General features: G+C 41.0%; 1 protein-coding gene across 1 annotated transcript in view; it reads right to left on the bottom strand.

The window, feature by feature from the left end:
* The window catches only part of ATXN10 (ataxin 10), a 103,462-nt gene extending 77,823 nt beyond the window's left edge, over positions 1 to 25,639 (bottom strand). The window contains exons 1-3 of the mRNA XM_054399741.1: positions 25,206 to 25,639; positions 21,785 to 21,976; positions 20,446 to 20,528 (exon numbers count right to left, since the gene is read on the bottom strand). Of these exons, the coding sequence (XP_054255716.1) occupies positions 20,446 to 20,528; positions 21,785 to 21,976; positions 25,206 to 25,639 (709 nt within the window). The remainder of the gene's footprint in view (positions 1 to 20,445; positions 20,529 to 21,784; positions 21,977 to 25,205) is intronic.
* Between the last annotated feature and the right edge of the window lie 1,014 nt (positions 25,640 to 26,653).

Below are 26,653 nucleotides of genomic sequence, written 5' to 3'. Positions count from 1 at the left end.
ACACTAATAAACTTCAACATTACAGGTATAGACTACAGAATCTGTCCTGATTAACTTTAGATATACTGGACACTGATATTTGCATTTTCTCTTCTGACAGAATTAATTTCAGAAAGTATTCTAGAGTTATGCCCCAAACAAATCCATTTTTTCCCCTCAGACTTATATAATATTAAACATTGTATACTAGTGATTACAAGAACTCTCAAGATTTAAGACAGGTTGAAATCAGTGAAAGCTTGGAGCTAGAGTCAGCACAAACTGAAGTCAACCCACGTTGAACCAGTGACTACCATGTGGCAGTGGCCATTTTGCTTCTTCTGGATCTGAGGTGGCTTTCTCTCTTTTATTAACACAAACAGGCCACCTGTCATCACCAGAACTTTGCAAGAACAGCTCTGCCTAAGAGCGCTCCCCAGTCACCCTCCCTAAGCTGGCCAGAGACTGCTTGAAAATGTTGTTGAAGCAGGTAGAGCCAAAGCAAGAGAATTGAATCTGTTCCCTCACTATCCACATTAAATTCTATTCAGCTGGACAAATCACAATGTAGGATGATGATGTCCTCAATACTTTCTGATTTCCATCCCAGAAAAATTAAAGCCAGTACTCCAAGCAACTTCACCTCCAATTTTAACACTGACTTGAATACAACAGATTTCTGGTCTTACTACAAAGGATGTATATTCCAGCCTTCTCTCAATACAGACTCAAAATATAGGAAGATATATATTGCCATACAAGTTAATACTCTAGAACCCACCAAAAGATTTAAATTCATGTAAAACAAAAGCAGGAACTCACAGAGCTCACAAAAGTAATTTTTTCTTTTTTGGCCCTGTGGACAGCTCTTAATAACCTGGATCTTATTAATAAGTTGGTAATGAAGCTTAAAATTCAATGCTACAATGCAGTTTAAGAGATATTACAAAGAGCTTCCTATTACAAATGGATTTGACTGATATTGCCAGGCTCTGCAAATATAAAATTAGGTCTCCTTGAAAGGTGCTGTGCCAGCTGGCAGACAGACTTCCTACAGAGGTCTGGGCATATGTCCACTCGAGAACAAAAAGCAAGCAAGTCTAAAATGTGCTTTTAAGCCCCAAACATGTAATGTCCTCTCCATAATGCATTTTGAATCATATTCTCTTTATACTTTAGTTCTTAAGATCCTTCTTCCCTCTCCCTGTGTATCTCCACTTTTTGATTATCTTCTGGTTATCTTTATGCTTTCATTTCTCCCACCCACCTGCTTCCCATCCTGCTCACTCTGCATTTTTCTGAGAGACAGCAAGTGTGGGCACTCTGCTTTTCTACTTCCCTGCTAGAAAAAATAAACTAACAAGGCAGTAAATCCTAGGAATAGGGTATTTCTTCTCTTGGAGAACTCCTTACCTACTCTACTATGAAAAAGATCTCTCAAAAAGACAGAAGGTTGGTTGATTATACCCCAGTCTTTACCTCAGTTTTGCTTTTTTCAGCTATCGATTACACTTTGGCCGTTAGAGATCAAGTTCTCAAAAAATAGTAGACTAAAGGAAAAAGTTAAGGATCTTATAAAAGTTGCCAGCCTTACTGCTACAAAGATGAAATGCTATGGACATTTCTGCAGTGTTCTGGAGTCTTAATGTTTGTGAAAGCAACCAACACTGCCTTTGTTCATTCCTAATGCCCTGAACAAGCAGGAAGGATATGGAAAAAGAGCACTGTTGTACCATGGAAAATCACTTTCACCTGTAAGTGCTTGGGTTCAACCAGTAATGGTTAACATTTTTCTTTTAATTACAGGAGATAAATCAATATATGGGCAAGCAGATAATCTGTGAGACAAAACCTACTGTATCCATTCACAACTAAGCAGAAAAAGAGAATGTCTTGATAATGCTCCATTTTCTCTCACAGGTAATCTCATCTGATGAATCTTTTGAATTGCTGAGAAGAATGTGATTCTATAGACACTTGAGGCAATTCAGCTCTGCCAGTACTGATCACACACAACAGAACCCAGCTCTCAATCTGCCCAGTCAGTTCATGTGCTCTGTCACGACTACTGCAGCATTGCTTCTGCAGTGTCCAAACTCTTTTTCTCTACCAAAAAAAGTAATTACATATAACTTGTTTCAGAGTACTTAGTGTGATGCCAGATCAGTGACCTGTATCAGATACGGTTCACGTACTGCAGTGTGAATACTTCTGTTGTGGCTTCTATGATCATGGATCTACCTCTAACAAGCAAGGTCTGCTGGGAGCTGATGAGATTCACTTGAGTGAGCAGAACAAGAGAGTCCTCACCAAAATGTTGGACATATAAGGTACAATGAGGGTGCTGAGACACTGCAATAGGTTGCTCAAAGAAGCAGTAGATGCCCCATCATTAGATGTGTTCAAGGCCAGGTTGGATGGGATTTTGTGCAGCTTGGTGTAGTGGAAGATGTCACTGCCTATGGCAGGCAGGTTGGACTAGGTGATCTGTAAAGGCCCCTTCCAACTCAGCCCACAGGTGGGCTTGGAATATGCAAATGTCTCATATACAGTGTTTCTCTCCAAAGCTGATTCCAGATAAGATGTATAAACCCAGCACCAAGCTATCAAGTGACAGTGAATTTTGGTTTGAACATTGGACATCTATACTCTGGTATTCATGCTTTAGAAAAGAAACCACCAAAAAGTCCAACTAGAGTTGTGAATTCACAGCAAGGTATGCATGTGTAAGTAATGCAGATGCTGCAATAGAAGTGCAGTATTGCATTCCCAACTGTGGAAGTCTCCTTTTAGCATTCAATTTCCATGTTTCTGTTTTTTTTTGTTCTACCTCTATAGGACTTGACTGCTGCAACACAGTGTGCTCAGTAACCCATACAATATGGATACTGCTTTTCTGCTCTCCAGCAATTTCATCATCCTTATGCAGAAGGTCATTTGCTTGCACCAGAGGTGGCTGGGCACCCAGCTAAAAAGGGACTTATGTCTCAAACAGTGTTTGGGAGGTTTCCTGTTTTGCACCAGAGCGATGCTGGCGGATGTGCTGTGGCTGAGCAACCACTTAACACACATCTTGCAGTTTTAACAGTGCCTATTGAGCAGCTGTAAAGGTGCTAGGTCATCGACCTTGAGGAGGGTCTTGTGTGATGTGACCCCCACAATAGCCTTCTTGGCACACTGAGCCTGAGCCAAACCGGGTTGTGCCTACCATCACCTAACAACAAACCGACCATGCCTATGCATGAAGTCTCCTGCAATTGGGGGAGATTTTTGGACTCTGACTGTTTAAAAATGGTACCAAGAAGAATCCTCTCCTCTGGAAAAGATGAATCCTCTCTCCCACCACCAAGTCATCAGGAACAACAGAGAAGGACCTCTCCCCACTGACCCATCAGGTATACCAGGCCCCCACTGCTGGACACTCCATGGTGATGACTTTTCTTGCAATCTATAAAAGACACCTCCACTTACATTTGTATACCTTTTCTATCATTTCTCATTTCCTATCTTGCACCTCAGTTTTGATAGCAATATACTGTGGGACATTTGACTCATTTGTGTCTTAATCTCACTATGGGCGAAAAACAACCTTCCATGTAGAAGGTAAGGTGTCAGAACAGGACACCTCACAACAAAGCCAAGAAGATCTAGAAGTCAATTAAGAGACTTCACTGCACAGTGTATCAGTGGAAACCATTCTGACATCTGTTCAATAAGCAGTTGGCTTTCCAAAAGGGGAAGAAAAACAAGAAAAGGAAAAGAGACCATTTCAGTTTTGTCCTTTATGCAGCTACAAATAATTGTCAACCACTCCCTCCAGCTGCATTAGCTAGTACTTGGGAAATACTACTCATATCAATTATGAAAATAAGTCTGCCAGAGTTAGGGGCTGGGCTGGCCACTAGACAAATGACAGACACTCTCTGTTAAGTCCTCTCCCTTCCCAAAGGGTAAGAGAAAGAGAGTAAGGGAGAGAGACTTATGGACTAGAAAAGAAAATGGAAAGTGCTTTAATGAAAATAGTACAATAAAATGAAACGTATACAAATATACAAAAATCCAATATTGAACCAACCCCCCCCCACACACAATGACAATTACATCACTGTTACCACTGATGCTGAGGGCAGGCACTGGGGAAGTCCCAGAGTGGACTCAGTGGCAGGTAGAAACCAGATTCAGGAGCTGGATTCTGGAACTGGATTCAGGAACACAAGATCTGGGACTGAAGGCAGGACACAGTCCTCCTTGGACGCTGACTACTGAGGAAGAGAGCTTGACCCTTGTGATTCCCCAGCTTGAAACTGAATATGAAGCACATGGAATGGAATCCTTTGTTGATGGGTTTAGGGTTACCTGTCCCATCTGCTGCTCCTCACAGGTGTGATCTTTTACTTACTGCTCCCCCAATGGGATACACAAGATTTGGGCAGTGACCCTGGCATCCATAGGAACAAGTATAAGCAAGAACCCCTTTGTACACCAATCCTTGGTGCTAACTAGAAACATTCTGCATTATCACTTCTAGAAGCAGACACTGTCTGTGGAAAATAAGCCATTAAGTCCAGCAAGTGCAGTCACTTAGAAGAGACTGAGCTAAAATTAAAGTCTCTGAACTGGGACAGTATCTATTCCCTAGGACTGAGTTATTTAACATCATTAGTTCAGCCTTTAGGTGCTGTGTGTCTCTAAGCACTGACTTTAATCAGTAATTCTGTAGCTAATGGCACTGCTGAATTTTAATTTAAAAAACATTTTGCTGTGTGTGGTCAACAATACTATTTTTAACCTGATGGTCAACCACTGTCAAATTATATGTACTAAAATGTAACTTCTGATACACAGATCGACCCTAGAGCTTGAGGATTTCTTCCCCTGCTGAGATTTCAATGGTTTCTATCAAGCAGGATGTTCTTTAGCAAATGCAAATACTCAGATTACAATGTTGTTTTCACAATCAGCCTGCAATGGGTTACTGAGAACTTTCTAGGTTCTACAAAAACCTCTTTAAACAACAGGGCAAATTGCACAAGAGGAAGCGCTCTTTTCCTAACGAATTTTGGTACTTAAATGTCTGCCTGTGTGTAAAATGATCTTTTAGAGTCACTCAATGCCACCCATGCACAAAGTGAAGCAGCTGACACTTCATGGCACAGCATGAGGATGGCTTAAATGCCCTTCATCAGTTTGGTACCTTCAAGATTACATTTCTATTTGTTCTTCTTCAGTCTCTTATGATCACAGACTAACTGAACTGAGCTTCAGCATAATCTTTTACTTCAACAGCTATGTTGCAGTACAACCCATATGGTCTGGAGGACACACATGAACTTTTCACAGGCCTGGCACTATGTCATGCACCTCAAAAATGCAATTTCACAGTGTCTCTTGTAGAGTCAGATGGTGGCTTAGTTTAAAACCTGAATCCATGAATTTATTAGGACAAAGATTTTAGGCATTGCAATTTAGAACTACAATACCTGTTTCCTTCTGCTCCGTATGATTATGTAATAGTATTTCCCAAAAAAAAAAAAAAAAACCAAACATTTCAGTACTAAAGTCAGAAGAGTTTATTGCTGGTAACCCTCTACCAACAAGATTAACTGCAGTTTCTCCTCTCCCCCAGTATCTTTTCTAATTAGATTGCTACACTCAACCATTACTTTACCATACAACATATTTTCTTGTAGTGCATATTATTAAAATGTTTAGATTCATACACATTTTTACATCTTTCTTACAAAACATGAGTTCTCTCTTGGTGATAATCAGACCTACCCCTACTACAATTTCTCTAGTCAAGAACAGGAGCCAGTGAACTTGCTCACCAATCGCTTTGAAAAACCTCAACCTCAGCTGTAGAGGCATGCAACAGTTAGAAGAAATTTCTATTCCTTTTATTTGGGGCAGATAGTACAAGGATAGTTGTGAGTGCAATCCTCTTCCTTTACTGGAATTACTTAGAAACAAATCCAAATCAAAGCATGTATGAAGCTGTACAACATCACTTGTCAGACAGCAAAACTGCTATCTTTTTATGTTTTGCTAGCCATTAATTTTGCATGAAAGATAGAGCTAGTGTGTCCTCCCTACTCTGGGGGCATGTACAGAAGTTTACAAGTACTTAGACCAAATCACAGTTTCCTGACAGCCTGGACACCTTTTAAACGAGTCCGTAAGCTTTGCAAATCTAAACTGTGGACTGCAAGCCATTACACAGACCACCTTTGGTTGTTTGTAAACAATGGCAGAATGCTTTGTGATATATTGCCATCCCTGAATGGCAATAAAAGCTGCAACTCAGCATAAGGTGTAGTCCTCTATTACTATAAAATGCTACTTTCCACCGCTATCATCCGGTCATTGACTTGTTTCCTTGTGGCTGCAAGTTAAAGCAACTTCCAGTCATAAAAAGAGTTATTTGCCTCTTCACCACCATGAATCATACCACAAATACTGATGAAAATGTATTTTCCTTGGAAAACAGTCTGTCTAGACTACTCAAATTGAATGTACAATACATACGTGGGCTCTGTCATTTGCAGTTATTAAAACAGTGCTTAGTATTTAATTTCTGTAAATAAAATGAACATCTAGCTACTGATTTTATTTCTGCTTTCACACTGTACTTGCTGCAGTGCAGACTAGTAACCCATGTTTACCATCTGTGGAATACTGAGACTGTTGTGTTTAATAACCTTGTGTTCCCACTTCTCATCTCCACCTCTGGAAGGAAATAACGCCCTTAATTATTTTTATCTTTCCTGTCAGAAATGTCAATTCTAATATTAACAGAACATTACTTGCACTGACTGCACAACCATTCTGTTAGAGGAAGATAAACACCAACACTTTGTTCTCACAAAACAAGAATTTGACTTGAGGGCAAAAAAAAAAAAAGAAAAAAAGAAAACCCCACCATGCTATTAACAAATACGGAATTAGAAGTGAAGGGAGCTGGAATAAACCATCAGACTACTCACCAAATTAGCCTCTGATGCAAATTAAGTTCCAATGAGCTCTCAGAATGGTTGATTTTAAAAAATAAAATAAATAATTATTACTGTGTTTACTAGGAAAAGAGTCAGTTTGATAGCCCACTACCTGAGATCAGCTTCATACTGGTTCAGATTCATACGGCACTAGCAATGCTTATTAAACACAGTAACAAGACCATTTTCTTTGCCTTCTATTTTACTTATATTGTTTTATTTTTAGAAAGTAAACACAAATGTGTTCATTTCTGTCATACATTACCTATTAAAGCCTAAAAGCATAATAAACAAGACTCCTGTTATATCCCCACAAGTAGCAAAAACACATGCTGAGATCACTCTCCTCTGTGAAGTAAAACACATGTAAGTGCTTGCAGACTTGGGAACTGCATATATATGCTTCCTGCACGCATTAGGATGTCATTTTTTTTCCTTTTCTTGAATCAACTGAAAAGTTGAGCCTAAATATATCAGACAATGTCTCTTTAAAGACCCTGCTCTAGCAAAATCAGCGAATTTGAAGTACTGGGGAGTCTCAATCTGGACTTAAACCATGCCTGGAAACCAAGAAAAATAACAAAAAGGACTGGCCACCCACTATGTGTTATTCGTGGTGTCTAACCATATGACACACTACTTAGTACATGATACCTTGTACAGGTCTCAACGGCAAAAGAAAAAGAATATGTAAAACACTAACCAATATGAGGAGCAAATTTCTCCAATTATTTGTGATGGCATACTATGGATGTCATTTATTTTAACCCAAAATTTCCACTCAGATGCTTGCATTTTCCCTAGAAAAGCTGCATGTTTTTTTTCTGTAAGTCAGTCTGGTTTTTCTTTTCCACTTGGACCATTTATATTCTGCATGTGGCTAATAAATGGAAGTTGTGCCATGATAATGATAATCATAGAGTCAAGAGAATGCCATGGTGAACTTCTACATAATTCTAACTACTTGGATTTTTATCCAAACAGGTGAAAGTTTACCAGAACACAAGCAGATGTCTCAAATGGCTCTTTTAGCCTGGACCTTCCTCCATCTCCTTCCCATCCCCCCTTCCATCTTCACTTTCCTTGAAGGAAAACTTATAGAACTCTCAGGCCTCTGTGGCAGACGGTTTAGTTAAGGGCATTTCCTTTCAGTACTTGTGAAAACAGTTAAGCTTCTTCTCCCTACATTATATTCAGGATGCTGTCTTTAGGAAGATCCCTGCATGAATATAGGTTTCTTTGCTTCGTTCTTCCCACCTTGACCTTATGGATCCTGATGTCTCTGCTGGAAAAAGCAAAACCAGCCTAGATTTGCTCATAACCTTTAAGAACAGAATTTAATCTTTACAACAAATATATCCTTTTTATCTTCTCCTCCATCACAGCTGAAAGACAGGGGAAGAGACCTGCATTATGCCCATCATTGCCAATAACCACAGGATTTATTTGGGACACTATATAAATTAGCCACTTTTATTGATACCTGCCCTTTTCTGGCCAAAATCTGTCAAACATGCTATGAGGTACAGACTGATTCCTCTTCATCCCTTTGATGTAGAGGGAAGCTAGAAACAGTCACTGAGCAGCTGCTGCAAGGTAGGATGATCAGAAATACAATGACCCTGCTCACACCAGTGCTGCCCTGTGCAGCTTCCAATTCAGCACACAATGTCAGGGTAAAGCAAAAACACCACAGCCTTTACAGCAAAAGAAAAAGGCAAGGAATGAATCTTCCATCCATAACAATACAGTAATTTCATTTTTCCCCAAGCCTTTATAGTCAACTAATGGTGATCATCTTCAATCTACAGATATTTCTACAAGTTTTGATTCACGTACATTTATGTAGATTTGAAGCCTGCCTCATTATGAATCTTGTTGACATTATTTGCTGGTAGGGAACAGCAAAGAGCAAGGAAGGAAGGAAGGAAGGAAAAAGCTTATAGAACACTGTATTTAAACGTCCACAGAAATATAGGCATTACTGTTCATTTCAAGCCTCAACCAAAGTAACCAGAAACCATTCTAATTAGACATCAGCAAACTCCTATTTCCTTTGTGCTCCAAGTGGATATTAGTCCACATTATAAAACCACTATGCATGTGTCATAAATCAGCAACATGTTGGCAGCCTGTACTAGAAAGCCTCCCAATTGCAAAAGCAAGGGAAAAAAAGAGCAAAACAACTATACACACTGCCTAAAAGCAGGATCAGCAAAAAGAAAAGGGAAACCTACAAGGTCAGTAGACCTGCTCATTGTTTTAACTTAAGGATATTAACTCAGGTTAGTCTCTCTCCCAGAAGGAGTAAAATGATTTACACTGGCTCTGAGGCAGTTACCACCTGTCTCCCAGTACAGCAATCAACAAATTTTTCCAGGAGTACCATGGAAGAGAGTTTTGATCATCAGTGCAACAAACACTGAACTGTTTGTGACTGAAAAGCTTTCTGTTTCAAAGCCTGCTGCCAAGGCCATCCATGTCACCTGAATCTGACAGGTGAACTTCATTAGGCTGGATCTGGTCTGCAGTTCAAACTGTATGTACCTCAACAAGCCACTGCAATAATACACTTTTATACTCACAGTCCACAGTAAATAAAGTAATTCAGCTCAGCACAGCTTAGATCAGTCAGTCACTGAAGAAGCAACAGGAGTGAAGTGGAGAATCAATCCCAAAGCAGGAAAAAGAACGGCCAGTATCAAGAATCACTGGATTCAAACTCAATATTACACTCAGACCAGAGTTAGGAAAAGGTTTTAAAATAAGAGGAGAGATTTTCACAGGACTAATACAGGATAAACACAGCAAGCTGGAACTTCTTATAGTCACACACAAGACTCTACAACTACAGTTCCCTGTGGTATCAAAAGCCTAAGTAATAATGATCCCCACTCCCTTCTCTGTTCCACTCCCCACCCCCCCCACTGTTACGATAAAAAATGTTGTATGTAGACAGTATCCCTGCTCCTAAAGATGCCCTTCTTAAATGGCTCTAAATTTGCTTTCCTCAAACCTCACTTCTTGCCAGGTACTGTGAAAACAATTAAGGCATGTGTAAAGTTTCCGTATTAATGCCAGAAGTCACAGCCAAGCCATGTGCATGAACACACAGGTGTCAGGATGAAAACAACAGTGACACTGGTATTTAGTCAAAAAGGCAGTTACTGCTATACCCCATAAATATAGTTTACTGTACTAACCCTTCAGGGCACAGTTAGTTGTGCCTGTACACCCTGCACAAGATTCAATGTGTGGGGCTCTCAGTGCAAGAGTTCAGTCTGGGGCAATACTACAACACACAAGAGCTAAAGAGAATTCAGTGTATGACAGTTCATAAGTTTGAGTCATCTCAGTCCAGGTTTGGCTCTTTTCCTTCCGCAGACAGCTGACAGAGGTGTAAAAGTTGGCTTGTTTGCAGTTTCTGAAAAAAGGCCAAAGAAGAAAGACCTGGAACAATGACCTGAACAAAGCCCACAAAAATCAGTTATTCCACAGCCCTGAATGGATTTTGGACTAAGGGAACCAAGAGAACCTTGCCCACTAAAGGCAGAATCAAATTGACATGGTTAGGAAAGGTGAAGCTTGCACAGCTGTAATCCTTGCTGTAGGTATTCTAGAGACAGTTCATTAAAAATCTACAGCAATATTCACCAAAGACACACTACAGAGAGAGCAGCTGTAAAGTTAAAATTGCAGTATAGGGCAGGACTGAAGCATTTTCGCATCTGCTAACATACCACCACCCAGGAGTGAGAATGCCTAAGTCCCACCTGTACCAATAACTAGCAAAGAAGCAACTGTCTACTGTTAAAAAAAACTCATACTTATTTCCTAGTACATATTACTGGGAGATGGCCACAGTCACTTTTCAAAAGCACTGAGACACACGTTCAGTTTTAAAAAAAAAAAAAAAAAAACATAAAATATATATATATATATATATTGAGCTGAACACAAAGCAAACAAAAAGCCAGCCTGAACAACCCCAAATGGTACCAAGAGAGCAAACAATTACTTAAAATTGTCATGTTTGGTAATAACTAAGCTATAATAATTAGGGGATAACAAAACTCAAGAAAACACAGGATTTTCTTAAGCTATGGAAACATGAAACCAAAATCCCAACACAAGTGCAAATAACAGTTTACTTCTACCAGACAGTGTATCAACTGATTGTTAGGGCATACACTCTGCAAATGCTACAAAGACCATAAAAATCCCAATATTATTTTTACAGATTGGAAAAAACACAGCGGCCAAAAACAACACACAAATAACTCAAATAAAAAAATCATGCTTATGTTTATGTAAGAGTTTGATGAGTATAATATATTCATCACACTCCCACAATTATTTCCTGAAAATACTATAAATATTATTTTGACAATGTAATAATAGTTTTTACTTCAACAGTTGCAGCAAAGTACTGGCTCCAAGCCCCCATAGAAAAAGCCTTAGACAGACAAAGAAAAGATCACACATGGAAACTGCCAACTTTTAAGATCAGAGCTGTCTCTTATTTATGAGGATTAAAAAAAAAGCCTGTTTAAATTAGAATTTGGTTTATTTAAACTGTAAAGCAGAAGTAGTTGAATTATGCCAGCAGTAAGCAAAAGGAAACCCCAAATATAAAGGGAAGTGTAGATTTAAAAATTTTCTTTTCTCTCAAGCAACTGAGGCATGCTTCTTTCATGATGGTTTTTGGGAACTAACCTCATGGACTGTGGGTCTGTTCAGGAACTACTCTCTCCCATTTCCTCTCCCTTGAAAGAAAAGCTAACATATGAAATTCAATTGACAAATGTCACCTATTTTAGAGTTCATAATATTTTGACTCTGTATGGCAAGAAAAACGGTGAAAGCTTTACAACCATTTACTCTCTCATTCCATGTAAATCAGCACGACTCACGCAACAAATCTGCAGCATCATAATTTACAGTACTTGCTCACAAAAATAAAGCCACCAAAAAAACCCAAACCCAACAGCAACAACAAAAAACAAACCCCAAATCCCCAATAAAACAGTGTGCCTTCTCCAAGGATAAATAGAGTGAATTGATGTGAGAAGAGAGGAAAGATTAACTTTCCTTCCTTACTCCTGTCGGTTTACATTTAGTAGCCTTTGTGTTTGAGAATCTCTGGATACCATATAGAAGTTACATCTTCTCCAACTGCAGTCACATTACAATCAAGTCTATATAACCAATGCTGTGTGGAGACCTCTCTTGTTCAGGCAGCAAAATAGATCTCTGTTCACAGGCAGTAAAACTAGCAATGGTTTCCCAAATGTACCAGGTAAGCCCTGGATATATGCTCTGCTATGGTATCTGTCTAGTCAAAACTTACTGCTCCACCCCACTTTCCAGGCACACTTTAAATATTTTTTTAATATAGAAAACACCAGCAATAATTTGGAAATTAAATCACTTACTAAGATGTAATTAACGAATCACAAAGATAAGTGCAAGGAGAAGGTAATTTTTTAAAAGAATAAAACAAGAACACAAAAAATAATGAACAAGAAACAGAAGGGAAGCACAAGAGAGACCAGACAGATTCCTTTGGTCAATATTGGCATTCACAAAAGAATATTTAGGTTCCATAGTTGACCATTCTTTCTCTTTTCTCTTAATTTAAAATACACTGCTGAAGAACCAGTCATCCCAAAGAAGACACAGAAAAAAAAACATAAGTATCAAAAACAGAGCATAGATAGTTAAACTCCTATACCAGTATGTAAGCCCTAAGTGCCCTGATTTTCAAACTGACTGGTTCTGCAAAGATGTATTCTGAAAAGGTCTGAGTATATTCTTCTAGCTCATTTTCCTATTGCCAAGATACAGTCTTTTAAAAGCACCAAAAATAAGTGCTGCTCTTGCCATTGTCTTCCAGGCGAAGAAAATAAACACAATCATAAAATCATTTTGGTTGGAAAAGACCTTTAAGATCATAGAGTTCAAACATTAACTCAGCACTGCCAAGTCCAGCACTAAACCATGTCCCTAAGAAACACATCTAAACATCTTTGAAATTCCTCCAGCGATGGTGACTCCATTGCCTTGCTAGGGAGCCTGTCCCAGTGTCTGACCAACCCTGTGGGTAAAGCACTTTTTACTAATATCCAACCTAAACTTCCCCTGCTACAACTTGAGCCTATTTCCTCTTGTCCTATCACTTCTTACTTGGGAGAAGAGACCACCCCCAACCTCACTGCAACCTCCTTAAGGTTTTCCTTCAGCCTCTTTTTGTCCAGGCTAAACAATCCCAGTTTCCTCTGCTTCTTCTCATAACTTCAATGGGGTTTTTTTTGGACATGCTCCAGCACCTCATTGTCCTTTTTGTTGTGAGGGGCCCAGAACTCAACACAGATAAAAGTTACTACCGATAACAATCAAGAAATGGTTAAGGACACACAGCTGCTCATTTAAAAAACAAACCAAACCAACCAGAACAAACAACAAGTAAAATCAAGTTATCATTCTTTGATAGGTTTGAGACTGTCACCTTCCCCTGCTCTTCCATACTCCCCAAATTAGCCAAGTCTCAATCGTCCAGTGCAATTTCAATTTGCAAATGGTTGAACACAGAACTAGAAACAGGTCTGAGCAAAGAAGTATCTCATGGTTTGTTTTCACTGAGTGACAACACAAGCAAAAAGTTCATTTCTCTTCCCCTCTTTTGAGGAAGAAGAAATAACTTTGATCACTTAACTGGTGTTTATTAATTCCTATTTTCAGGAATACTTTTGCAAACAAAAACTTAAACCTCCTTGTCTTACTCAGACTCTTCTTCAGGAAAACAAAAGCTTCTGGTTAAACATTTTTTTTTCTGTAAAACCCTTGAAAATTACCTTGAATTAACAACATTTTAGAACAGGCAAGCTATGCTATGCAGCTGCTGGGAGGTCCTGATCTGCTTTTCCCCATTTCTTTTCAGGGATCTCCTAACAAAAGGTCAACATAATTTTCTAAGACTACATGAACTCCTACAGCTTGCAATTCAGTGGCCTTTTAAACACAGTATACCTTCACCTTCAAAAGTTCACAAAGAAATTAAGTATCCTTCTTTGCTCAACTGTGTGATGTCCTCCTTCTGCAGATCTCAGAAGAATGTCTTGTTATTTCATCAAATGTCAAATGCTTCCATCCCATCTGGCTTTTACAAGACACAGTAACTTAGGAATCTATATATAGCCTAGATTCCTCTTGTTTTTTAATCACATGCATACTCTTATGCCTTTTTCATTTTAACTCTGCGTGATGGTGTTTACTGCCATTTCTTGTGCACAATACTTGTCTTTCACAATGACAGATTAAAAAGCACTTTCCAACACTTTCAGTAGGCATAACTGATCAGGTTCACATCAGTTAGAGCACTGACTGAAGCTGAATCCAAGTTATTATTAATGCTCTTGGCAGGTAGGGGAGGAAAGCAAAACAACCCAAAACAAAACGAACTGCAAACAAACAAAAAATCCACAAAAGCACTGAAAGTTTCATATTTGTGGTGGTCATCTTTACCAGAACTCCATCACAGACGTTCTCCCTGAAACAAGGAACATCTCTCTGTAGTTGCCTTGTAAGTACATGGCATTTGGAATATTGGAAAACATTTAAACCAAGATATTCCAATATTCTGTTACACATCCTCCCTCAAGAAAGGAGGTGTGAACAGGTGTTAGACGTGATATTTATGCTGTTGAACATCCTACCAGAAAATGCTAGAGTTACTACAGTAAGCACACTATTAAAATTTTTTTACAGTGTCATCTTTCATCACTGCTTTTAAAGGAATATTCCATGTTCTGTTCTGAATAGAGTATCTGTAGCAGTTCAACTACACCTGAACACTTAGCAGAAAATTGGAAGCAAAGTCAAATTCCTTTTCAAGGATTCAGGCCTATCACACACTGTATTTTACCCAACATTTCTTGATCTCATATCACTAAACTTTTGCCTAACAGTCAGCACATCTGGATTCTGATTTTGACTGAAATCTCCAGGAGTATCCATGACATGAACATATGCTATTAACATTCTCCCATTAACACACGTTTATGCAGCCTACCTTGGTTGGTTAAAGCCCCTAAAAACTTCAGAGGCATCAGCACAGTGTTAACAGTCTCTGGGCTAACTGGTTTAAAGCTAGCTTGAGTACCAACAGTAGCCTGGAACTGAGGAATGCTCAAAGCACCCCTCAGACCTGCACAGACAGCTCTGCAGCAGATACAGCCCAGTTCTCCTCAGAGAGGACAATCAACTCTTTCAGAGAACTTGAACAACAAATTGTCCCACACAGGGTAGCTATCAGGCATTCAATACCTTTTCATCCTAGAGCAGAGAAAAGTATTTTGACAGATAAATACTTTTTCAGCAATTACGTTGGAATTCAAAGCACATTCTTCAGCATCAGTAATATTTTGAAGCGGTGAAAGGTTTGAGAAGATCTATTTACAAACAGGATGAGGTGGGGGTGGGAATCAGTGACAGGATCAAATAGAACACAGCCTGAACATAAGCTTGCTTCCAAACAGGTATGCCCTCATGGCAATTTATTGAAGACAAAGACATCAGGTTTTTCCAGATTTCAGAGATGAATCATAAATCCTGACCTCACACTCTAGCATCTAGATTCATTATCTCAAGAAACCTCAACACACCTTCCAAAAAGTCTGCTGTATTCTGCTGGAAAGTTTAAGATTTGCCATAGGAAAAGAAAAAAAAAACAAAACAACAAACCAACCCCAAAATCAAACCAAGACACATGCTATGAAGTGAAGGAGATTTTCTGCTTGGGCTTCTGACAAGGATATTTCCTGTTTCTGCTGCAATCCCTGACATACTCAACTACTTCTTGCTCTTCAGAGATCTGGGTCTGCTTTAAGTTCAGTTAGAGTTCATCTGTCAGCTTCATCATCCTGCTCCTCTGGCAAGTGTTCTTGGTACCCACAGAAGAAAACAAAAAAAGCTTGCTACGGTTAGGCCTTTTTGGGGTTTGCTTGGACTTTTTTTGTTGTTTTAATTAAAAAAAAAATACACAAACCAAAAGGGATATAGAGGATACTACCAAAAAAATTATTAAATCTACATTCTGCAGAGACTTAATACTTTTTTCTTAAGACTCAAAAGTAAAAATTTGAGCATCTCGTTAACTATTTATGGCCGCACCTCAGTTACAGAAATGTAATGGACCTTCATGCACACAGCATTTCCACACATGCAGGCAGAGTTTCTGCATCTTCAATCCCTATTCAAATTAATTATCAACCGGGGAGAGGGGCTCAGCATTTGTCATCTCCTCTGTCTTCCCACCAGGAATATCCAAGCTCTGTAATCTAAAAAGGTTAAGTGCCTCCTTATACAAACAGCCACTTCCCAGACTTTCAGCTTGTATAGTTTTAAGAACACCAAGGTGAAGTCCAGTTATCAGATAGTGTCCAAGAATTGTAGCACTTGAATTTTTATCCACATGCATGGGAAGTTCTATCTTTTGCAGAGAGAGGGAGGCAAGACTGATGGAGTCATAAGAAAATGGAACACATTTACAAATACGTGTGACTTGTCTGACAGAAATCAGTCTTGATGCTGCCCAGAAGAAAGGCTACAGATTGTTAAACTCTTGTTAAACATCATTGAACATCAAATCGCTGCACTTGTTGGCTTTCTCTGTGCACATCTTTAGGCCAAGTTTCCATCTCATAAGCACTACAGAATATAAACTGCTTCACATAAATTACTGCTTTTATTGTAAGCGACTACAAGAACAGAAACAAACCTATGGAACACAACTAAAATAAGCTAGGAAGTAAGAAGAGAGGAAGAGGGGAACAAACAGCTATCGGTCCCGACACCATAAAGGAAAGGTCTAAAAACGTTCTTTAAATATCTGTATTAAAAAGGAAGGAGATTATTATCACAGGAATAGCTGGCTTGCAGGTGAGGGTGGACAATCTTTGTAAGCCATACTTATGAATTAACTCATTTAGATATTTTCAAACCTACCTGAAGCCTTAAAGAGCTAGTCCAGGACAGACAACACTACCTCACCTTCAGGTTTTCTGGCCCATTGCCTTAGTGGCACTCATGCACTCAAAACAACAGCTTTTTCCATAGCTGGCTGGGACAAGTACATTACAAGTATAGAGGAATTTATTTAACTTTTCATAACAAAACAAACAAAAAAACCCCAACTCATACACTGAAAAAATTACAGTAGAGTTGTTTCAGTAAATATACTGAAGAGCCAAATTAACAAAATTCATAACACCTGGGTCTAACAGAAACTACTAAAACCCAGCAGTTTTCCTAATACAGAAGATGCAAAGGAGTCTGGATTTAACTGAACAAATCTTACCAACAATTTTTAATCACACCACTTGGCACAGCACCTCCTTTATTTGCTGCTTTGATTACTATTATATCATTAGAAGAGGTGGTTCATCCCCTCCCTTAGAACCACCGCATTGGTTACAGGAGTGGCCAGACTGTTTCCCCTCTGGACTTATCCATCACAAATTGTACTACACTTGAACTTCCCTATAAAAATTACCACACCACTCAGACTTACTAAGTCTTACCAATGGATAAGAGTAAAAACATACCACAAGTAAGATTAAACTAATTTATCCGTCTGCATAAAGAATTTTCAATCTCTCTTCTTCATAAATACAGTAACATTGAAACTTCACATTTCCTTAGCCTACAATGATTGGCTCCGGGAATTGTTCATGGGAACATGAACTGAAACGTTATTTAGTGTTGTTCACTCTACAATATAGCATTAACTTTTTGTATTTTGTTGCTATGGAAGCAACGAGAAGGCATTTATATACCTTAAGGATATAAACAGGCACAGAGAGGGATCATCAACTCTAGGAAGTCAATTAAGGGAGGAAACAGGACACATATTCAAATGAACAACTTGAAATATTCCACTCAGCACCTAATTATCTGCTTGAACAAAATACCCATGCTACTCTAGCCATGACCCCATTCCTACATGAATTATGAGGAGAATCACGAAGTAGAAACACAGTTAATAAACACAGTAACATTTACTAATTTCACAGGTTTCTTTTGTTTCAACAATGCCTCACTTTTGAAAATATGACCAATAATCCACAGTTGAATGTAACTGTTAACCTCTGAGGTACACCCTGCAGAAGGTGCTGGTGGGTCTAGGCAGTACCTTAACTTTCACTTGGAACAAAGTTCATTGGATCACTCAGCACAGAATGAGAAACACTTGCTTGTTTAGGAAAAAGAAAAAAATGCTCTGTATTAGTACCAATAGCATACCTGAGTCATGCTCATCAAAGATGTTTCCCAATGAGGTCAATGCTACATAGAGTCTCAAACAAACTACCTATCCTGGGTCAATACATCAAATTTTAGTTACAACTCAAAATAATATGTATGTATGTAGAATAACAGTCACAAAACAGGTTTCAGCAAAACACTTTTTAAAACTAATTTTCAATGCTGATAAAATGAGGTTTTACAACATCCTCTGGCTAAGAAAAGGAAACTGAAGCAGTTCATCAAATTACTGGGTTCCACCCTCTCCTTTCTTTCTGCTGAGTAACATTCACTGCTGCTGTTTCAAATCCCAGCAGCAGCACAGCAGCAGATAGGCATCTAATCCATCAAGGAGGGGTCAGCAGCTGCAAAGCTAAAAGGGAAGCCTCAGGCAGCGCATGCAACCAACTCGAAGTACATCCTGATCAGTCTCCTGCACGTGCTGGGAGCCACCACTGAAAGGCAGCACTTTCACACCACGATTCCTGATGCTTAGAATAAGCTGAAGGTGGGAAGTCCACTTCCCCAGGACAGCCCTTCAAGCCTACTGCTGTCAAGAACCCTAGCACGGACAATGTCAGGCTGGACTTCAGTTCCCACTGCTTTTCATTTTCTCTTATTGATCTATGAAGGGGTTCACAGCTGTGGGCAGGACTTTCTTGCCCTCCATGCCTTTTTCCAGCCCTCCCCAGTCAACCTTGTGACACAGTTCAAATGTCACTTCTGTGTCTATCAGTTCCTCTTCTTTATGGCCACCGAGCAAGCCACCCACAGGGCTTAGTTCTGGTCTTCCCACACTGAAGCCCTCTGCTAGCATCACTGATCCCTCAGAGGATTTCAGTAATGGGTGAAGGAGTCAGTGTGGCTTCAGCATAATACTGGCTTCATTTTGAGCCAAATACAGCAGCAAAAGGAAAAATGGTATCCTGGACTTCGCTGCTTTTTCCCAGCTTCATAAAGGTGTTTGAGGGTAAGTTATCATATGACAGCAGTTTCACTGCTTTCACAAAATGATAAAAAAAGCAGCAGCAGGAACCCAGTAAAAACCTCATCCAAGTTATAGAAGTGAAAAAAAATAAAAGCAGCAAGAGAAACCAAATGTTCCCGACTCTCAGCAACCACAGATGGTAAAGACGTGTTCAGCACCGTGTAGCAAGCTCCACGCGGACACACGGTGAAGCACACCGGCTCCACGCGGACACACGGCGACGCACACCGGCTCCACACGGACACACGGCGACGCTCCACGCGGACACACGGCGACGCACACCGGCTCCACGCGGACACACGGCGATGCACACCGGCTCCACGCGGACACACGGCGACGCTCCACGCGGACACACGGCGACGCACACCGGCTCCACGCGGACACACGGCGACGCTCCACGCGGACACACGGCGACGCACACCGGCTCCACGCGGACACACGGCGACGCACACCGGCTCCACGCGGACACACGGTGACTGCAAAGAGAATTCCTGAAAATGCTCTAATATCCAGTGAAATGAGCCTGGGGGAAATTAATAACAATAACAGACATTAAAGAGGAAGGATACTACAGGTCAGATTTTCTCTTCACTGCACAAAATGAAAACTAAAAACTCTTCCATTAGGAAAATATGAACCCTACTCAAATCAGTACTTAGTTCTTGGCAGGTATTACCCTGACTGGCCAGCAACCACAGTACAGAAATGAAAACTTAAAAATAATTTAAAAGAAGCCACAGCCAAAATTTGTTTCCTAGAATCAGATAAAGCATTTCAAGTGTCATCAAACTAAAAATGGATTGTTTCTCCATTTTATTATGTTTGCAGATCAAATAAGAAAACCCAGTAAAACAGTAGAACATATTTTGAATAGAGGTATTACAGGAAATTTTCCTTTTGCAATTCAAATATCCTGGTTAATTTTAAAGAAGTTTCCACATTTCTTTCCTTAACAATCCACAGGCAACAGCTGAGGAAAAAAACAATTTGTCTAGACTTGGGGCCGAGATTTTTTTTCAGGCAGTGTAAGAAAAGGCCTCCCCAATTTTTTAACTGCAATTCAACAAGCAATTCAGATTATTGATGACAAAAATGCATCAGTAAGGTGACATCATACCACCAAGAGACTTCTCATGTAAAAAACCACAGTGTAGGCTACATATTTAACAAAATCCACAGCCTTACCAGTCAGTAACAATTCTTCTTTGATTTTTATTCCATGAAGCAATCCAATCAAATGGACTGAGGTAGAGATGAGACCCAAGTTCCTATTATCAAATTGTAAAGAAACCACAACAAACACTTGATACAAAATACACTTCAATAAAATGAAAAGGCTTTTCATTGAAGCTAACAGCAAGCATTTATCATCTTTACCAACTCTGAAATAAAAAGCAGCTTCTCCTACTTAGCTGACTATCATAGCCACATTGCAACCATCAGAAGCAAGTTAAACAGGTTTACTGCATCAATCTGTACACTAACAATCTTGGTCGCAGTATCTCCAGAGCTTAATACCCTTTCCTCTCTTTTTGCTGTTCTAGATTAGCTGCTAAAAAACTGTAGGTTATTCCTGTAATTTAAACAGCTTTATTTGTGTAAAAACTTACACAACCAGAGCACATTTTAATTCAAAAGCAGGCTGGATATCTGCATGGAATTTCATTACTTTTGAATGGAATACAATACAGCCCAGTTAGGAGTATCTGTATCTGTCATGCCACTGAAAAGGGAAAGCCTAACAACTCCCAGCCACACAATTTCAGTTCCACAAACCAAATCTGACAAGTTTCAAGAAAACAAATTTCAAGAATGTACTCCACAACAGTTCTTAATGATCAGTTGGTTGGTTTTGGGTTTTTGTGTGGGGGTATGCTTCTTGTTGTTGGTTTGGGGTTTTTTGTCTGTTTTTTAAAAAACAAAATCAACAGCAGGTAGACTACCAGGATTTCAGTAACTACAGCTGATTGTATCCCAATCATCCCCTCAATGTTGCAACAGATGCAGGCAAAAAAAGAGGCTATATAACTTAAGGAGACAGACTGACTTCTTATTAGCCATTAGCATCAGCTTACCTGTACACATATCAAGGTTGATACGCACAATTCCACAAGCCATAGTTTGCCATGAGTGCCAGGCTGGTCTAAATGTACATGCTAATCCTGTTACTGATAATTAAGGCTATTTACTTATTGATTATGTGACTCAAAAAATTAAAGAAATTAAAGACAAAAAAGAATAGTTCTCCAGTCAGACTTCCAAAAGGCTTAAATAATTTGCATAATCAACTCATATTAAGAACACAAACACTTTGTTCTATTATTCAACAGTGCCTTGAACTCTGACCTACAAATAGCTCAATTATTTTTGTTTCTTGACTATCTCATTTCAATTGATTGCCTCAAGCAGGAAATACCAGTTAATAAATCAAGTAACACAGCAGATTCCCTATGTAAAGCCACACAAACATCAGAAGGGTGTATTTGTATTTTTTTGCATGGGTTAAAATGGATCATAACTATACCTCAGGATGTGTTGATTCTTGGTACACTCAACACAAGCATTCCTCAGACATCTGAAACATTCTGTTATGAGCAGCAAGCAGGTGTCTAGCTCTACCAGCTCCTGGGAGTCCTCGCAGGCCTGCTCAATTTCACCTGAGGCGCTCATCAGGATTTCCAGGAGATCCCGAAATGTACTTTCTTTTGCCATTTCTCTGAAATAAATAAACGTCTAGTGAAGACCAAACAAACATCAAAATACTAACAAAAAGCTTCTGTTATGACAATTACACTTCTTATTGTAAACGTGAAGATATCTCTGCAACAATATTTAACTATCCATAGTATACTTTCAAGTAGAAAGAACAAAATACAGGCACAGTCATCCCATCAACCTTTTCAGAAAAAGGGTTGAGAGAAAGTTGTGTTGCCTTAGTATTCCTCACAGCTTTTCAACATCTCTTTGGTTTAGTTAGGAAAAAAGAATCTTCCTAATGCATGCAGCTAGCATGTTTATACATGACATTGCATGTTGCTTGAAGAATTAGGAATTGCTTTAACTAACAAACACAGCATAGATGTGCAGCACCAAATGTTTCAGAAGTTAGCAGCAGCCTGCCACAAATTTCACCAGAAAGAGAAGTCATGAAGAAAGCTAGTGACTACAGTTGAATTATTCTGAGCGTGTGAATCAAAGCCAACAGAGAAATTCACAGAATACATCCAATTGGAAAAGACCTCAAAGATCATCCAGTCCAATCCTCAACCCAGCACTGAAGGGTCAACACTAAACCATGTCCCAAAGTGCACACCAGGTCCACACACTACTTGAACAACCCCAGGGACAGTGACTCCACCACTGACCTGGACAGACCATTCCAGTGTTTAAGAACCCTTCCAGTGAAGAAATACTTCCTATCATCCAGCCTGAACCTGCCCTGGCACGGCTTGAGACTATTTCCTCTAGTCCTGTCACTTGACACCAAGGAGAAGAGGCTTCCCCCGCCTCCTTCCAACCTCCCTTCAGGTAGTTGTAGAGAGCAATGAGGTCTCCCATCAGCCTTCTCTTCTCCAGACTAAACAACCCCAGAACCCTCAGATGCTTCCCATAGGCCATGTGCTCCAGGCCATTCACAAGCCTTGTTGCCCTTCTCTAGTCACACTCCAGCACCTCAATATCCTTCCTGTACTGAGGGACCCAGAACTGAACATAGTACTCAAGGTATGGCCTCACCAGTGCTGAGCACAGGGGGATGATCACCTCCCTGTTCCTGCTGGCCACAGAGTTTCTAATACAAGCCAGGATGCCATTGGCTTTCTTGGCCACCTGGGCACACTGCTGACTCATATTGAGTCAACTGCCAACAAACCCCCAGGTCTCCCTTTCCAAGTTGCAGTTTTCCAACAACACATCCCCAGGTCTGTATCTTACCATGGGGTTGTTGTGACCCAAGTGCAGGACCTGGCACTTGGTCTAGTCGAACTTCATACAATTAGCCTTGGCCCATCGATCTAATCTGTCCAGATCCCATTGGTAAGCTTCCCTACCCTCTAGCGGATCGACACAGCCACCCAGCTTGGTGCCATCTACAAACTCATTGAGGGTGCCTCAGTCCCCTCAATCCAGATGACTGATACAGACATTAAAGAGGACAGGCCACAGTGAACTCCATCTGCTTCATCAGACGACTACCCCAACGCAAAAATGCCATGCCACTTCTTGTGAGTATCAAGACCTAGGAAAACAGCACTACAAAACCATAAGCATCTGGACAAATACTGTATGAACAGATGAGAGAACTGATGCTGCTGCACCATGTAGATTCACCAGACTCCCCAGGACTGATACACACATCTGTAGATGATCTGTCACACATATACAGAATGTTTCCGAACTACAGTTATTCCTATCCCCTGTCCCCTGATTTGATGTTCAGAAGAAGGGCAATACGTTACAAACACTGCTAACTCAGTTTTGATATTACATGTCAGTGAGAAGATGCCATGCCAAAGAGTGTTAATGGCATGGAAAGCACAATTAGTTTATTCATCCATTACTTCTGACAGGCTGAGGGAGCTGGGATTGTTGTGCCAGGAGAAGAGGAGGCTCCATGGAGACCTAATAGCAGCCTTCCAGTACCTGAAGGGGGTCTACAAGAATAAGGGTGAGAGACTCTTCACAACAGCCTGTGGTGATAGGACAAGGGGCAATGGCTTCAAACCAGAGAAGAGTAGATTTAGATTGGATGTTAGGAACAGGTTCTGCACCATGAGGGTAGTGGAACACTGGAACAGGTTGCCCAGGGAGGTGGTTAGGGTCCCATCCCTGGAGATATACAAAGTGCGGCTTGACAGGGTTCTGGGCAACCTGATCTAGTTGAGGATGCCCCTGCTGACTGCAGGAGGGTTGGGCTAGATGACCTTCAGAGGTCCCTTCCAACCCAGACCATTTTATGATTAAATTAGCAAAACAGTATTTGCATTTTAAAAACAAAACACCACCACAACTTTACTCTAAGATTAAAAAGTTTTGATTCCTTCATTCTAAGGTGCAACGACTTTCAAAGAGCTATTGTTTGGGGGAGTGAGTACAAGCTTCACACCTACCTATGCTTCCTCCCACCTTCCAGGAAAATTATTACTCCTAATCCAATCATGCAGCTGAACCTCTGCATGCCAACCTCTGCCAAAGGCAACAGTGTGGTATTGCACAGTCCCCCCCAACCTTACCAACACAGCAATACCCAATACAGGTCCCCTGCCTTCTCCAGCAACATCGAGTTTCCTCGATCTTAAATCAGCTCAGGGGCATTGAAACTCTCCTCTCTCCAAGGGACTGCAGCCCATCTTTCTGCATAGAACATGCCCTCAGTCACTGATGCCCGCAACCATCACCCCGGTCACAAGGGCTTGCCCGGCACATCTCAGTAACCCTGCAGGGCTCACCGTGCCTTTTTGCTCCACAGCTGCAACCCACCTGTCCTACCTGCCTAGGAGAGAAACTGCTGTCACCTGTGACTCGGAGACAAGCTCTCCTTCCCTGCTTTGTGCCTGCCACAGGGACACACGCAGAGTGTCAGTTTCTCACCGGGGGCCCCAGCATAAAGGGGGAGAGAACGGACAGGTCACTCCCACTGGCCTCAGGTCCCACAGGTGACTCTCAGGACCCACACAAACAGCCTTGGGCGGGGACCGGACACAAAGTGATTTGACGGCAAGGACGGCGACAGCTGGCCTCTCTGTATTCACTGAGGGCTCCTTCCACTGTGGAGACCCCGACCCTAAGCCGACAGGCACCCCGAGGGATAGAACTTTGCTAGGACCACAGGCGAGCCCGACCAGCCGGCTCACAGGCCACCCAAACCCCGCGGCACAGCCGCTTCCCGCGGCCGGAGCCCCCTCCCCCGGCCCACGTGGCGGCGGGCGGCCCCTCCTCCCCGCTACCTGGGCTGCGCCTCCCGGAACAGGCCCGCCAGCGCCCGCACGCTCTCCAGGCGGGCCTCCGGCGCGGCCGCCGCAGCAGGCAGCGCTCCTGCCGCTGCCATCGCTTGCCTCGGCGCAGGCCCAGGCCCAGCCCCGCCCCCGCGGCGCGGAAATAGTTGCGGCTCTGGTCCGGCGCATGGGCGGTTGAGCGTCACAGGGCTGGCGCGGGGAGAGAATGGGAGCTGCTGGTGAGGGGTCGTGGCCTGTGTGGATCCACGGGCGCAAAAACTAGTCTTTTTTTCCTTGCAAAAAGCTAGCTTTCGGTTCCGTCTCCTTCGGAGGGGCCGCCCCCTCGCCGCTACCCAGGGAGCGCAGGGTAAACGCTGGCTGAGCGCGGGGGTTTCGAGTCTGGTCCTTGTAGAATCGTTTGTGCTGGAAAAGACCCTTAAGATCATCCGGTCCAAGCGTTCTTTAATTCTGTCAAGTCCGGTACTAAAGCAGGTCTCTCAGCACTATCGCTCGGCGTCTTTTAAACACCTCGGGGGATGGGGATTCAATAACCTCCCCAGGAAGCCCTATTCCAGTGTTTGAGAACCCTTCCAGTGAAGAGCTGTCTTGTCATACCCAACCTAAACCTACACGTTTCCCCTGATCTCATCTTCTTTTGGCGATACCTGCCTGTGAATTATCTAAATAAACTTAGCCATATATTCTAAACATGCAGATACAAAGTTAACGTGTGGATTGGGGACAGGGAATAAAAGCTTCCTACAGTTACTATTTGTGGATCCTTGTGAAAAATAGTCTTGCCTATGTATATGATCTCTAAAAATATTTTTTCTTTCTTTTTTTTTTTTTTTTAACTTTTCCTTAACCCCACAGCGTTGTTTGTTTGCTTGTTTTGGGCTTTCCTCATTTTTCTCTTCCTGTGTTTTCATTCATTCCCAACAACATACTCAAAACTACCTTTATGTCAAGCTTATGAAGTCCTTTGATACAGACTTCTCACAAGGGAGTTTTACAGAGTCTCAGGGATGTTAATTATAGGATTTAGTAATTTTTTATCAGATTTCTCACAGATGCTACATTGTGAGCGCATCCGATATGCTCCATTCTGTGAGCACACGCAGATGCCTGAAAGATCTGTGTTTTTTTTCCCTGGAAGAGCTTATGATCTAGTTAACATTTGGGTTTATTAGTACAGATTTAGAGAATTAAAAGAATAGAAACAATTCACCTAGAATCGACTACTATAAATAAAATGATGCAGAACCTATTTTTAAGGGCTCTGCATCAAATTAAGAGGTAGACCAGTCTTGTGAGGCATTGGTGGTTGAAGCTGCATGCAGAAAAAGATCCATCCTGCCTGAGACTCCAGAAGGAGACCATTGCCCCATCTTCGCAAATTCTGGCTCTGCAGGGGGGGGTAAAGTAGGTGAAAGAGTTTGAATCCCCCACATTTCAGATGT

This window comes from Indicator indicator, chromosome 3 (assembly GCF_027791375.1).
Source record: "Indicator indicator isolate 239-I01 chromosome 3, UM_Iind_1.1, whole genome shotgun sequence".
Lineage (NCBI taxonomy): Eukaryota > Metazoa > Chordata > Aves > Piciformes > Indicatoridae > Indicator > Indicator indicator.
The sequence above is the reverse complement of the archived record's forward strand: the minus strand, read 5'-3'. Positions and strand labels throughout refer to the sequence as shown.